The 13,766-nt window shown below is 42.5% G+C and overlaps 1 protein-coding gene across 1 annotated transcript; it reads left to right on the plus strand.

The window, feature by feature from the left end:
* Window positions 1-374: 374 nt before the first annotated feature.
* MRPL45 (mitochondrial ribosomal protein L45) lies at window positions 375-12,823 on the plus strand. Its single transcript, XM_090291145.1, has 8 exons — window positions 375-471; window positions 1,346-1,523; window positions 1,995-2,112; window positions 3,281-3,379; window positions 9,757-9,805; window positions 10,714-10,863; window positions 11,535-11,708; window positions 12,121-12,823. The coding sequence occupies exons 1-8, from the start codon at window positions 406-408 to the stop codon at window positions 12,196-12,198; spliced, it is 912 nt and encodes a 303-aa protein (XP_090147271.1). The 5' UTR covers window positions 375-405; the 3' UTR covers window positions 12,199-12,823.
* Window positions 12,824-13,766: the final 943 nt, after the last annotated feature.

Genomic DNA, 13,766 nt, shown 5'->3' on the forward strand with positions numbered 1-13,766 from the left:
CCTTTTTGGGATCAAAGTAGGCACTGAAAGGAAAAAAAAACCACTTGTCTCAGAAGCGCCACACCTCTTCATTACTCTCCGAGTTGAAACAACGTGCTGTAACACCAGACTCACAGGAATGCAGCAACTCCTGCCGAAAGCCTTTCGCGCAGGCGCAGCTCCCGCTCCAGCAGTGTTCGGTAGGCGCGTGACAGCCGCGCGTTCCACCCTACCCCCAACACCGTTTTAGTGCGCACGCGCAACGGTACTCCCCGCGCACGTGCGCGTTCGCGCCGCTCACACCTCCGCGGAGGGCGCGCGCCCTGGAAAATTCCGCACAGGCGTCAGCTCCACCCTATGCGCCCTCTCGCATTCCTCAGGCTCTTAACGCTTAGTCTCCATCCCAGCAGCCTTTGAGTGAACAAAATGGCTGCCCCCATGCCGCGGGGTTTGTTTTGCTTATCCAGGGCTTTAGGATGGTGGTCTCAGCAGGTGGGTAGGGACCAGGCGAGTAGGACAGTGGGGGCTGGAGGAGGAGAACAGAGGGGAGGGGAATACTCCCTGCGCAGTTGTCCTTGGTGAGCTTGGATGATAAGAGTCCTACCAAAGCTAGGGAAGAGTTTAAGGTCCAGCTACTGAGCTAAGTGGCCCAGTAGTGAAAGCCTGGTTAGGGCCATGAGGGCGAGCAAGTTATCGGGGACTGTCTTGTTTCGTCTGGGTTTGTTTGGCAGGAAGGGCTTAAAGGGGAAAGACGTAATGGTTTGGATGGTGGGCTCGCTTCCCATTGACTCCAAATGTTCTAATGGAAACATTAGCTGGAAAGGAGGGAATCCAGTATTGTCACGGTACCTGCCTCAGCATACCTTGTGGTCAGAGAGAAAAGAGACCCTGCCTTTAGAGGGCTTATTAATAAGTTCGGAGCTAGAACGACTGAAGTTTATAGTGAGGATACCAATAGAATGGGCAGAATATAATCTCAGTAAAAATAGAGGAGATGCCAGGAAGGCTCTTCTAATGCTTTAATAATAGTATTCTGCTCGCTTCAGCATTGGGTTGATGTTTATGTTCCCTATCAGATGAAAGTTCTTTTGAAAGCATAAGCCTTGTTTTAGTAAGTATTTCTAGGAGTTGCCGAGTAGTAAAGGAAAGCCTTTAGCAAATATTCAGTGGAGTTAGTAAATGTTGCTTACTAGCTTCTAAGAAGAAATACCTGTGTTAAGGGAATAATGCCTTTCCCCCCTGATATGTGGTTTTATAATAGTTTCTAAGTCATTCTTTGGATGTGCTTTTTCTACCTTTGCTTAGAGTTTGTTCAAGATCATATTTTTTCCAGGTTATCTATACCCTAATCTTTCCTGCCTTCCAGCCGGTATTGGTGACTCAGTCCATAGCCGTAGTTCCAGTGAGAACTAAAAAACGTTTCAGACCTCCTGCTTATGAACCCAAATATGAATCAGGAAAGGAGTTTATACAACAAGCCCGGAAAGCAGGAGTGGTCATCCCTCCAGAACGTTTAGAGCGTCCCATACATCTGGCTTGTACAGGTGAGGCATGGTATTTCTGAGACCTTGACCCAGTCTCTTTCTGTCAGAGATAATCTGGAAAGGGGAATGAGTTGGAAAATGATTGATGGTATTTAACCACAAAATCAGTTGAGCTTCAGTAATGATTTACTTTGTATACACTGTATTTCATGAGGTCATCTTTGATCTTCTTTTCACATCATTTCTAAAAGGCAAAGGTGAAATTTCCCCATTTTGTACAAGAAGAAACTGAGGCTCTGAGAGAAGACTTAAATTATCTAACTATTTTTTCTCATTTAACACAATTTCCTCTACTTGGAAATCTAATTCATTAGTTTACTTTGTCCAGGATCCTTCCCAGTTAAAAAAAAGATTTTATTTATTTCCTTTTAGAAGAGAAGAGAGGGAGAGAGACATCAATGTATATGACCTCACGATGACTTTTTCTCAGTCTTGCAGTGCTTTCTTAGTTTTCTCCTTCTCTCATTACAGCTGGTATCTTGGACCCCTATGTTCCTCCAGAGGGTGATGCTCGTGTGTCACCTCTTTCAAAGGAAGGACTGGCACAGAAAACTGAGCGATTGAAGAAGATTGTGGCATCACAATTGTCGTAGGTGTCTGAGACAGCTGGGAGTCAGTATTAGAATAAAATTTCCTGTTACTATTTTATTCCAGAGAGACCATCTTTGGTTGATTGCCTTAACAACTTGGCAGTATTTTCTTATTCTGTAATAGAGTACATAGTTAAAGTAGAATGATAATGGGCATTCTGATTCTTAGCATCTTAGCCTTTATTGGTTGTTACGCAGCTAACTGAAGTTTGTAGGACTTTTTGATCACCTATTTTAAAATTTAAAGTAATGATAAAAGAAAGCATATATGAGAAGCATATAATAGAATTTAAATTTCAGAGAGTAAGAAAAGCAGAAAAGGATCAAGAAGACAGACCTCTTCTTGAGAGCTAACTGAGCCTTAGTTAAGGAGCAGAAGCAAAAACCTTCTGAGTCCCTCTTTGAGTTGAAAGGACAGAAGCATTTAGTATTTGTCACTCTCAGGTTCTTTAGGGTCATATATAGATTTCTCTGTACAAGTACATTGAGTTGGTGTTAATTCTTCATGTAGTCTTAACTTATTCTCTAAATATAGATCTTATCACATCACCTTTCCTGCTTAAAATTCTTCTGTGCTTTTCTTTTACCTGAAGAATAAAATCCAGATTTCTTCCGTGGTATTCAAGGCTTTTTATAATCTGACTCTTACCTTCTCTCCGTCATCATCTCCTTATTCCATTTTTTTCATCCTAAACTTTAGCATGTCCAAATGAATTGCCAGTTCCTTGACAGTATTGTGATATGCCTCTGTGCTTTTGCATATCTTTTTTAATGTTTAAAAAATTTATTTATTTTTAAAATATTTATTTTTAGAGAGAGGGGAAGGGAGGAAGAAAGAGAGGGAGAGAAACATCAATGTGTGGTTGCCTCTTGCACACCTCTAACTGGGGACCTGGCCCACAACCCAGGCATGTGCGACCATTTGGTTCACAGGCCAGCACTCAATCCACTGAGCCACACCAGCCAGGCTATTGATTTTTTTAGAGAGAGAGGAAGAGGGAGAGACAGAGTGAGAAAGAAAGAGAGTGAAACATCGATCTGTTATTCCACTTATTTATGCATTCATTGGTTGATTGTTGTATGTGCCCTGACCAGAGGTTAACGTAAGCTGTGAGTTATAGATTTGAATGAGGTCTTTAAAAATGATTCTTATGCTTAATTTTACAGAATACGGAAGATAAGAGAATATGATGCTAATTTTAAAATAAAGGACTTCCCTGAAAAAGCTAAGGATATCTTCATTGAAGCTCACCTTTGTCTGAACAAGTAAGTGAATTTCCTATCTTAAACCATGTTCTCATTTTGTAGTAGAACTCCCTACGTGGGAAATAATTGGGCCCTGTAGCTATCCTTTGTCATTCTTCCCACTGCTGGGGGTTTTCACCATTTGATCTGGCTCAGCTCCACCTATGAGTTTTGGGAGACCCTGCTGAACAGCTGCTATTCTCACCCTGCCTGATCCCTAATTCTTCCTGACCCTTTCTGTGTGTTTGTACATTTCCCTTTCCTCAGTTATTTTGTATACGTTTCTTTTGAAAATTAAAACAATTTTATTCATTTTTAGAGACAGGGGAAGGGAGGGAGAAAGAGAAGGAGAGAAATATTCATTAGCTGCCTCCCCACACTCCTAACCAGAGACCTTGCCCACAACCCAGGCAAGTGCGCTGACTGGGAATTGAACCAGCAACCTTTTGGTTTACAGACTGGCGCTCAATCCACTAAGCTCACCAGTCAGGGCTCTTTTGAAAAAATTTAACATTTTCTTGATTCAACCAAGGAAAAGTCAAGGCTGCTAGGGAGATGAAAAACCATGTAGGGCCCTGGAATAATCTTAAGTACCAGTCCTTGGACTGTTGCTGACATTCTTGAGCTGTGGCTGCTATGACTAGGCTTCAGGTAGGACCCCAAATCTGTACTCTAAAATGCATTAATTTTTTAAATTGTTTTTAAAATTATGAAGTAGTTCAAACATATAAAAAAAGTGCCATTCATGTTAATAGATGTTTACATTTTGTTGTATTTGCTTCAGAATCTCTTAATTGGCAGAGGGGCAGGGATAAAACATAGATATAGCTGAAGTCTCATCTCCTCATTCTTTTTCTTCCTATAGGTAACCACTATCTTATGCATAATTCCCGTGTATATTTTGTTTTTATACTTTTCACTAAATGTACATGTGTAAATGTAAATAATGAAAATTTACATGAATGATATCATTGTATATATCTTTTTGAAACCTACTATTTTTATTTTTCAACATTGTTTTTTGTATTTTGATATTTTTCTGCCACATTATTTTGTGCATTCTATTTACTGTGATTTTTATTTGCTTCTTTTTCTCTTTCCATTTATTAGATTGATATAATTTTCTTCTTTTTTATTCCTTCCCTTCCACTTGTTAGGAAATATCACATTCTGTTTCTGTTTTTTCAGAAGTTATTGTTAAAATGTTTAAAATGTATTCTTTTTCTTTTTTTAAATTGATTTTACAGAGAGAGAGGGAAGGAGAGAGAAGGGGAGAGAAAGAAACATTGATTTGTTGTCCCACTTATTTATGCATTCATTGGTTAATCCTTGTATGTGCCTGACTGGGGAATCCAACCTGCAACCTTGGCATATTGGTATGATGTTCTAACCAAATGAGCTACCTGGCCAGGGCATGTATTCTCAACTTAATAGTATAAGAACCTTAGAACATTTTAATTCCAATCAGCACCTCATTCATCTAACATGTTATCGTCATCTAGTCTTTTAGTTCTACATTTAAAAAATTCCACCTTTATTTTTTGTTTTTTGGGTTTTTTCCACTTCATTGTTTAAAAAATTTTAATTTTTAATATGTTTTATTGATTATGCTGTTACAGTTGTCCCAATTTCTTTTCCCTCTGCTCCCCTCCACCCAGTGACCCTCCTCACTCCAGTTGTCCCTCCCCCCTTAGTCCATGCCCATTGGTTGTGCATATATATAGTTCTTCTCAACATATTCCTGTCTACTCCACTCCCTCCTACTATGTTTCTTAATTCCTGCATCATCTCCCTCCCTTCCCCCCTTTCTCCCCTTCCCCCTCCCCACTGACCTCCTCCCTATATGTTCTCCATACCTATAATTCTTTTTCCGCTCTTGTTGCCTACTTAGTTTGCCTTTGTTTCGATTCCCTAGCTTCTGTTGTTGGTTGTTGTGATACAGTTTTCATTTTAATGTTCATTGTTTTGATCCTCCTTCTTCTAAACAAGTCCCTTTAACATCTCATATAGCAGTGGTTTGGATCTGATGAACTCCTTCAGTTTTACTTTGTCCTGGAAGCACTTTCTCTGCCCTTCTATTCTGAATGACAGCTTAGCTGGAGAGAGTAATCGTGGCTGTAGGTTTTTGATTTTCATTACTTTGAATATTTCTTGCCAGTCCCTTCTTGTCTGCAGAGTCTCCTTTGAAAAATCAGCTGATAGTCTAATTGGAACCCCTTCGTACATAACTCTCTTCTCTCTTGCTGCTTTTAAGATTCTCTCTTTATCTTTAATTTTTGACATTTTGATTATAATGTGTCTTGGTGTGGTTCTCCCTGGGTCCAGTTTTTTTGGAACTCTGTGCTTCCTGGACTTGTAAGTCTATTTCCTTCCCCAAGTTAGGGAAGTTCTGCTTCATTATTTTTTCACATAAGTTTTCAACTTCTAGTTCTTCTTCTTCACCTTCTGGCAACCCTATGATTCGGGTGTTGGCCCGCTTATAGCTGTCCCATAGGTTTCTGAGCCTCTCCTCATTTTCTTCACTTTTCGTTTCCTCTTTCTGCACTGGTTGACTGTTTGTTCCTTCCCTATGTTCTGATTTGTTGATCTGATCCCCGGTTTTCCTTCCCTCACCACTAGTTTCGTATGTATGTTTTGTTCATTTCAGCAGGACTAGCCTTCATTCCTTCCCCGTCTTGATTTAAGTCCCGCTGTTATATCTGTAAGCTGTCTTATAACTATAGCTCTGAACTGAGCCTCAGAAAGGTTATCTGTCTGTTCGTCTGTTAATTCATGTATTTGCTTTCTGGTCAGCTGCATGATTGGGATCTCTATCATTATCCCTGCCATCCTGGCAGCTTTTTGCTTCCTGGGCGGGGCTGTCACCCCACTATGCTATCGGGGGTGGAGCTGTGTGCACTCGTCACTACCAGGAGACCCTTCTCACCACACTGTGGACCTTTGTGCAGTGGCAGGGGCCCAAGATGGATTCCTGCCATTCACTCTCTGCTGAGAGGCCGGGAGCCTCCTCCTCCGTCCGCACGCTCTCTGGGCCTCACAGTTCGAGGCAATGGGGGTCTGCCTTCCCTGGCGTTGGAATCACGAGCTGATGGGTTTGGTCTGCAGCCAGGGGTGCTTCCAGGCGCTTCTCGCCTCCCCTTAAATACGGGTGTCTGTGCTTACTGCTGTCCTGCCGCCATCGCCGCTGCTGCTACCGCCAGCACAGCTTGACCTCTCCGCCCCGGCTTCGCGCCTCCTACTCGTCCAGACGAGCACCACTTGTTTATAACTTCATACATTGGACTTCCATTTATTTTCTGGAACTTCTGGTTATTTCTGTTTTTGCAGTAGTTTTAGTCCTTCTTAGTTGTGGAGGGAGATGGAGCATGTCAGTCCAGGCCTCCATCTTGGCCGGAAGTTGCACTTCATTTTTAAAGGGTGCTTTCCTTTGGGTTGAGAATTCCAGGTTGATAGCTATTTTCTGTCAGCATTTTGAAGATGTCATCTTTTAGTTTCTGTTGTTTCTATTGAAAAGTTACTTCTTTCTTATTGTTTTTTTGAAGTTAAAGTTTCTTCATTTTTTTTTTTTGGATTTTACACCAGGTTTATTGAGGGAAGAAGGGGAAGGGGGTTGGAGGGAAGAGGAACCTCCTGGACTGAGGGCCCGTAGCAGTAGGGGAAGGGGAAAGAGGGAAGGAAGGGGGAGTGGAGACTCCCATGTGGGCCCGTAGGAATTACCTGCCTCTGAAGTTAAAGTTTCTTATTTTCCTCTGTTTGCTTTTAAGATTTTTTTTTTCTCTGCCTTTAGTATTCATCAGTTTACTATGAGGTACCTGTGTATGTGTGTTTGTGTGGGTGTTTTTATCTTGCTCTGCGTTTCTGTTGCTTCTTAAATCTTTGGTGCATTTTCTGTGTTAGTGTTGGAAAATAGTTAGAACATCTTTTCAAATGTTGCTTCTGTTCCACTTTCTTGTTTCCTTTTGTGCCTCTGAATACACATCTGTTGGATCTTTTCACTGTGTGCCAAATGTCTCTTAGGCCTTTTTCTATATTTTCCAATCTCCATGCCGTCCCCCCAACCCTCCCTGCCTGCTTCAGTCTGGATATTTTCTTATCTATCTTCCGGTCCCATTTTCAGTTATATCTAATCCTCTGTTAAACTTATCTGTTGAGTTCTTAATTTTATACTTGCTGTTTTCACTTTTAGAATTTTTATTTGAGTTTTGTTTGTGTGTCATTTTCTTTGCTAAAATTCTCCATTTTGTTATCTAATTACTTGAACATACTAATTACACTTATTTTAAAGTCTGTGTCTGGCCCCAGCTGGGTAGCTCAGTTGGTTAAAGCATCATCTCAATACCCCAAGGTTGTGGGTTTGATTCCCTGTCAGGGCACATACAAGAATCAAACAATGAATGCATAAATAAGTGGGACAACAAAAATCGACATCTCTCTCTCTTTGCACTCCTCTCTCTCTCCCCCTTCACTCCAGGAACACAGGCCACTATCCCCACAGTCATGACAGGGCTAAGAGAAGGGGGATGATAGGTAGTTTGGTTTGTACATGTTCTTCTACCCAAGATGATTAGCCTCTCCTCTGGTGGTTATATGTGTCTAGTCAGAATCCAGAGTTCTGAAATAATGGTTCTCATCATTTTCCCTAATTTGCCAGTTGTTTCAATGGAGGGACCCACCCCTAGAGCTTCCTACCCCGTTATTTTGCTTGGTGTCTGTGTCAGTTGATTTTGCTGGATGGATTCCAGGTCTGCTTTTAATATAATGTTTTGTTGTAAGCTCATTCTTAGTGGAGAGTGTTTCTGCTGAGGGAATTCTAAACAACCTAAGTTATGAACATGTTTCCAGAGGGATTTTGTGTGTTTCTGCCAGATACCCAGGGATATCAATGGCTTGGTATGTGTTTTTATGTTAATTTCTTAGCTTAGGAATTCTTACATCATACTGGTACCATAAATTCTACATCCATGTTTGCTTATAATGTGAGCTTAGGGCTTTAATTTTTCAGCCCCCCACTCCTTAGAGCCCTAGACAGAGAGAAGCTTTATCTCTAGGTTGGTGGGCTACTTTTCTAGTCTCCCTTTCCTGCAGGTGCAGGACTTTTTATGGCAATGGCTTTATTCAGGGATTTCAGTTCCAACTTCCAGAGGGTTCAAGGTTTTATGAAGAGTATGGCTCCTGGCCATTAGATCCTATTTTTGGGTCCCTTCGTCATCCCTTAGCTGTTGTAGCAGGTTGTATGCTTTCCATCTGATTTTAGTTTCCTCCTCCTTTCTGGCATCTAGGGACTTACCTTTCTTTCTAGTGAAATAGGATAGCATATTTAAAATGTGCGTGTGTGTATTATATTCTCTCCAACATTTCTAGTGTTGATAGAGTAGTTTTACATTAGCTCATTCCATTATGTTGCCAGAAGTAGATGTCTTCTTTTTATTTTTCAGTGTAAGCTCTATTGCAGAATAATAAGTGAACTTGTAGAAAAGGGAATTTTTTTTTTTACTGAGGATTTCTAGGCCAGAATAGTGAGGAGGAAGAGTGCATTCAGAACTGCCAGGCATGATGGTCTTGGTAGGTAACACCACAACTCATCTGGTCTAGGCTAGAGCTACAGTGGGAGGAATGAATTGGAATCTTTTCTGTTTGGAATAGAGGTGAAAGGGAAGCAGAGAGAATTAATCCCCTACCTGTTCTGGGATTAGAGACGAGAATTTTGAAAGGGACAGAGCCTTAAACCTGGGGGGTGGGGGTGGGGAGGTCATGAATGTGTATGTGCTCTTAGGTTTATTTGAAACTCCTCAACTCCCCAGTTAGGAATCCTCCTAAAATCTTGTAGGTACAGGGGCTGGGGTTTTGTTATCCTTTTTCTCACTCTTACTGCATAGAATCAGCATGACTAGCTCACCGTGGCAGTAACAAAGATGGGCATAGGGGAGGGGAGGATGGGCCAGAAAAGATAGATGATTATCTTGGCTAGGTTCAAAGATGACAGTGTAAGATACAAGGCCAAGCCAGTTTGTACTGGTGATGTGTTTGAGGTAAGGAGAGAAGATGAGCTATTGATTGTTATTTATGTTGGATTTTTTTCCCCTGTTGCAGCTTAGAGCAAAAACCAGTCCCCATCTCCCAGTAGGGGTCTCTTGCCCATCTTAAGGATATATAATAGTTTCAGAGAAATTTCTTTATACTCCTGAGATTCAGACTCTGCTATGAAGTTCAGGATTTTCTGGTAAATCATGTTATTTATCTTTGTGTCACCAGAACTTAACATATTACCTGGCTTATGTTAGGAGTGAAGTACAATGTTTGTAAAAATTAATTGTTTTCCATTTTCCACATCATTTTCAACTTTCATACAGCGTATCATAAAAATAGAAGTCAATTATATATCTTTCTTTCTTTTTTAGCTCCGACCATGACCGACTTCATACCTTGACAACTGAAAACTGTTTTCCGGTAGGTTCCCATCCTTAGAATTATGGGATGCTGAATGGGCATATTGTAGACATCTCCTTTTTTTTTTGTTTTTTTGTTTTTTTATTTTTATTTTTAAGAAGGATCCGTTTTGAAAGTGCAGGAAGTTTAAAGCAAAAGCTTAGGTTCCATTGTTTTTGCCTGAATGTTAATGACCTGACATGGACCCTGGTAAGGGCCATGCAAATGAGGAAAGACTGGTCCCTCAGCAAGCAGCACTGAGGCCTCAGGGGTGGGTCCTGAAGTCAGGGTGTGGGCCACATTGGGCCAGCCTGCACTTGCCTACAGTGTAATAAGGGATTTCACAAGAGCTCACGAGGGTTACATTGTGTGGTAATGGATGCTGGGGGCTTTGGCAGACCTTCAGGGAGGGGGTACTTTGTGATTTAAGAATTAAGAACTTCAATTTCTATCAGTTTGGCCTTATCTCCCTAGGGACAGGGATAGCTAACCATGTCTTAGTCGTTTAGCCTTTATATCCCTGTAAAATCCCAACCTTCTCTGCAAAAAGGTAAAGTGGGGGGCAACACATATGCAGTGAGCAAAAATACGTGTAATAATTAGCAGAGTATGAAAGTGTATGGGAGAGAGAAGAATGTACTAAGAAAGTTGGCAGTTTGGAGTGTGCTTTTCAGTGATTTGGAGAAGGGTCCTCAAGGAGGTAGAGTGGTCTTGAGTTGCAGTTTAAATGAAAAGAGAGTTGAGAGGTGGGCTTGAGCAACAGCTTCATCAGGACTTGGGATGGTTGAAAAGGCACCACAAGAAAGCATTTGGTGGGAAATGTTGCATTTTGGCTGTAGTCCTACAAGAAGTGAGAGCAGGTGTGGAAGGAAGCACCAACTTCCCTAAAGGGAGGAAAAAACTTAGTAGAACTTGTTTTCTTCTCTCAGGACATGGTCTGGGACATCCAATATAAGACTGTCCGCTGGAGCTTCGTAGAATCCTTAGAGCCACCCCAAGTGGTTCAGGTTCGCTGTACAAGTATGCTGAACCAAGGCAACATGTATGGCCAGATCACCGTCCGCATGCATACCCGTCAGGTAGGGGCACCAGTCTGCTTTCCTCCCAGCTTTTCGTCACACTCAGGCTGGCCACCTGCCTCTGGAATTCTGGCTATAGCTGCCCAGGACCATGGGCTCTCAGGAAAGGTTCACCATGGTCTTCTTGTTCTGTCACTACGCCCTTCCCACTGCTAGAGGTTAGCTCTACTAAGGCAGGTGCAAGGATATTCTTTCCCACGCTTCTTGGTATCAATATCCTCCTTTCTCCCCACTCCAGTCAAAAACAACAACAAAAATTACCTCTAAGAGTAAAATGTCAGTAGTCGATCAGTTAGTTTAGATTCAAAATTCTGAGATGATTTGTTTCTACACATTAAAATGTATTGTTATGGTTGTTTTAAAAATGGTTGTGTGCAAAAGCAAAGCAACAACAAAAAGTAGGCCCTGGCCAGGTGGTTGGAGCATCATCACGTACGACAGAAAGGTTGAGAATTTGATCCCCAGTCAGGGCATGTACCTGGGTTGCGGGTTTGATACCCGGTTGGGGTGCAGACAGGAGGCAACCAGTTGTTTCTCTTTCTCTCTCTCCCTCCCTCTCCCTTCCTCTCTCCCTGTCAGTAAACATATCCTTGGATGAGCATTAAAAAAACAAAACACAGAAACAAACAACTCTGAGGACTAACAGGCCAGACTTGCTCTCATCTTTGCAGACTTTGGCCATCTATGACCGGTTTGGCAGATTGATGTATGGACAAGAAGATGTGCCCAAGGATGTCCTGGAGTATGTTGTTTTTGAAAAGCACCTGACAAACCCCTATGGGAGCTGGAGAATGCATGGCAAGGTCATCCCTCCGTGGGCACCCCCTAAACAGCCCATCCTTAAGGTAAGGTAGCTTCTGTGGTTTAAAAGAGCTAAGGCCCACCCTGACTGGTGTAGCTCAATGGGTCGGGCATCATCCTGCAAACCAAAAGGTCCCGGTTTGCAGGCAAGGTCTCTGGCTGGGTTGGGGGCCTGAGAAAGGCAACCGATCGATGTTTCTCTCCCTCTCTTTCTCCCTCCCTTTCCCCTCTCTAAAATATAAATAAATAAAATCTTTAAAAAGAGAGCGAGAGCTAAGGCCCTACTAGTGGCATCTTAAGCCAGTCTTGTTGGACGCCACCTAGTGGAGAGAGGGGGTGATGCAGCATCAGGGAAGGGGAATCCTCCTGTTAGGGTTGGGCATGAAGGTGAGAGTGATCTCTTCTGCATGAGCCATGGGCTTGGATGATAGATAACTCAGCTTCCTGCTCTTTCAGACGGTGATGATCCCTGGCCCCCAGCTGAAACCCTGGGAAGACTATGAAGAGCTACAAGGAGAGGCCCATAAGCCTTAGCTACCCTGATGGCAAGTGTGATTCCTGGGGTGAAGTATGGGTGATGAGGTGGCCAGGAGCTGTGAGGTCCTCCATCTCCATCATGCTGTAGAAAGAACTACCTTTTTTCTCCCCTCTCTCGCTTGTCCAACAGTCTCATCTTCCATAACCACAGCTGATGGCTAGGCCCGGGCGGGTGGCTGCTATGCACAGCCCTGGACCCACTTACTCTTTTTTAAGTTTTGTATCTACCTTCTGGGTCTAGATGAAAGACACTTTGTTTCGGAGAACATCTGACACCAATCTTTCCCATAGCAGGGACTGTCAGGAGCAAAGTAGCAAAATTTTCTTATCACAGGACAGGAATCAGAGTTTGAAATAAAACACTCTCAGTGTTTTGGATCAGTTGTGGTGGGTTCTGTCTATATTCCCCGGTTCAGGTTAGAAGTAGACCAGCCTTCAAATGGCAGAAATGGAAGAGGCTTAATTGTGAGTGATGTGACTTCCAGGAAATCCAGACTTGGGAAAAATAGTGTTTGTAAGTGATGGTGTCATTTAAGAGGGTCTTTTCTCATACACGGACTCACTGAATCAGCATTTGTATTTCACAGAAGAATGTAAATACAAAGAAATGATTTATCCCCCAGCCTTTGGATTGTGTTCTTAATTATCAGCTGCGTCTTGGCATGATCCTAGGAAGTGGGGGAGGCAGGGGCCATGGAGACGTTCATAGATTTGGGTAATCCATCTGTTAACACTTGGTTCCCTGATTTCTAGCACCTTTTAGAGATGGTGACTATTCTTCTCAGCCCAACACTGGGAAGGCAAAGGTATGAGAATATGGACCTGTGTAGAGTGAAACAGCCCAGCTCCTCCTTGTTCCTTAGCTCCAGCTAGCTGTTGGGAAAAGGAAGTGAAACTTCACAGGTCCATGAGGCCCGGTCATTGGAGGTAATGACAAGGGAGATCACTCTATACCAGCAGCAAGCTTGGCTTATAGTACTGTTGCTTTTGTCAGCCCAGTGGGACCTTAATACTCATACTATCTATTTTTCAAGCCTAGAATTTCTTTTAAGGAGTCTGTGAATTAGGTTAAGGATTAATCTGTTCTGACCTTGTGCTGAGAGAAGAGTCCAAAGAAACTGGAATCGGGTTGAAAATAACCTACCTCGTCTGTCTCTCTAAAGCTACCATCCCAGCAAAGCAGCAAGCAGACCGGGCCTCACTGGGGGAAGTGGTTGTCCACAACAGCAGCTGAGTGCTGACTGTGGAAACAAGATGTGTATGCTTAGGAAAGAGGCAGCACTGGTGGGTTAATCCAAAGCAGCCACTCTCATCCTGCTACTTAGTTTCAGCCCCTTCGGCTTAAAATGTACATCATTTTGCAGCCCACTTAAGGTTTGGTCATATCTTATTTGTATGAGTGCTGGATTAAGGCAGAATGAGATGGGAAGTGCTTTGAGCAGGATCCACAGCCATAAAGAGTAAAGGGAGGTAATCCAGGTTGGTCAGGAAAGCAGAGAAACGAAGCACACTTACTGGACAAAGGATACATTGCTTTCTCTGAACATGTGAAAACAGTGCTTTAA

Source organism: Furipterus horrens, unplaced genomic scaffold (genome assembly GCF_987537825.1).
Source record: "Furipterus horrens unplaced genomic scaffold, mFurHor1.1.pri manual_scaffold_11, whole genome shotgun sequence".
Taxonomy (NCBI): Eukaryota; Metazoa; Chordata; class Mammalia; order Chiroptera; family Furipteridae; genus Furipterus; species Furipterus horrens.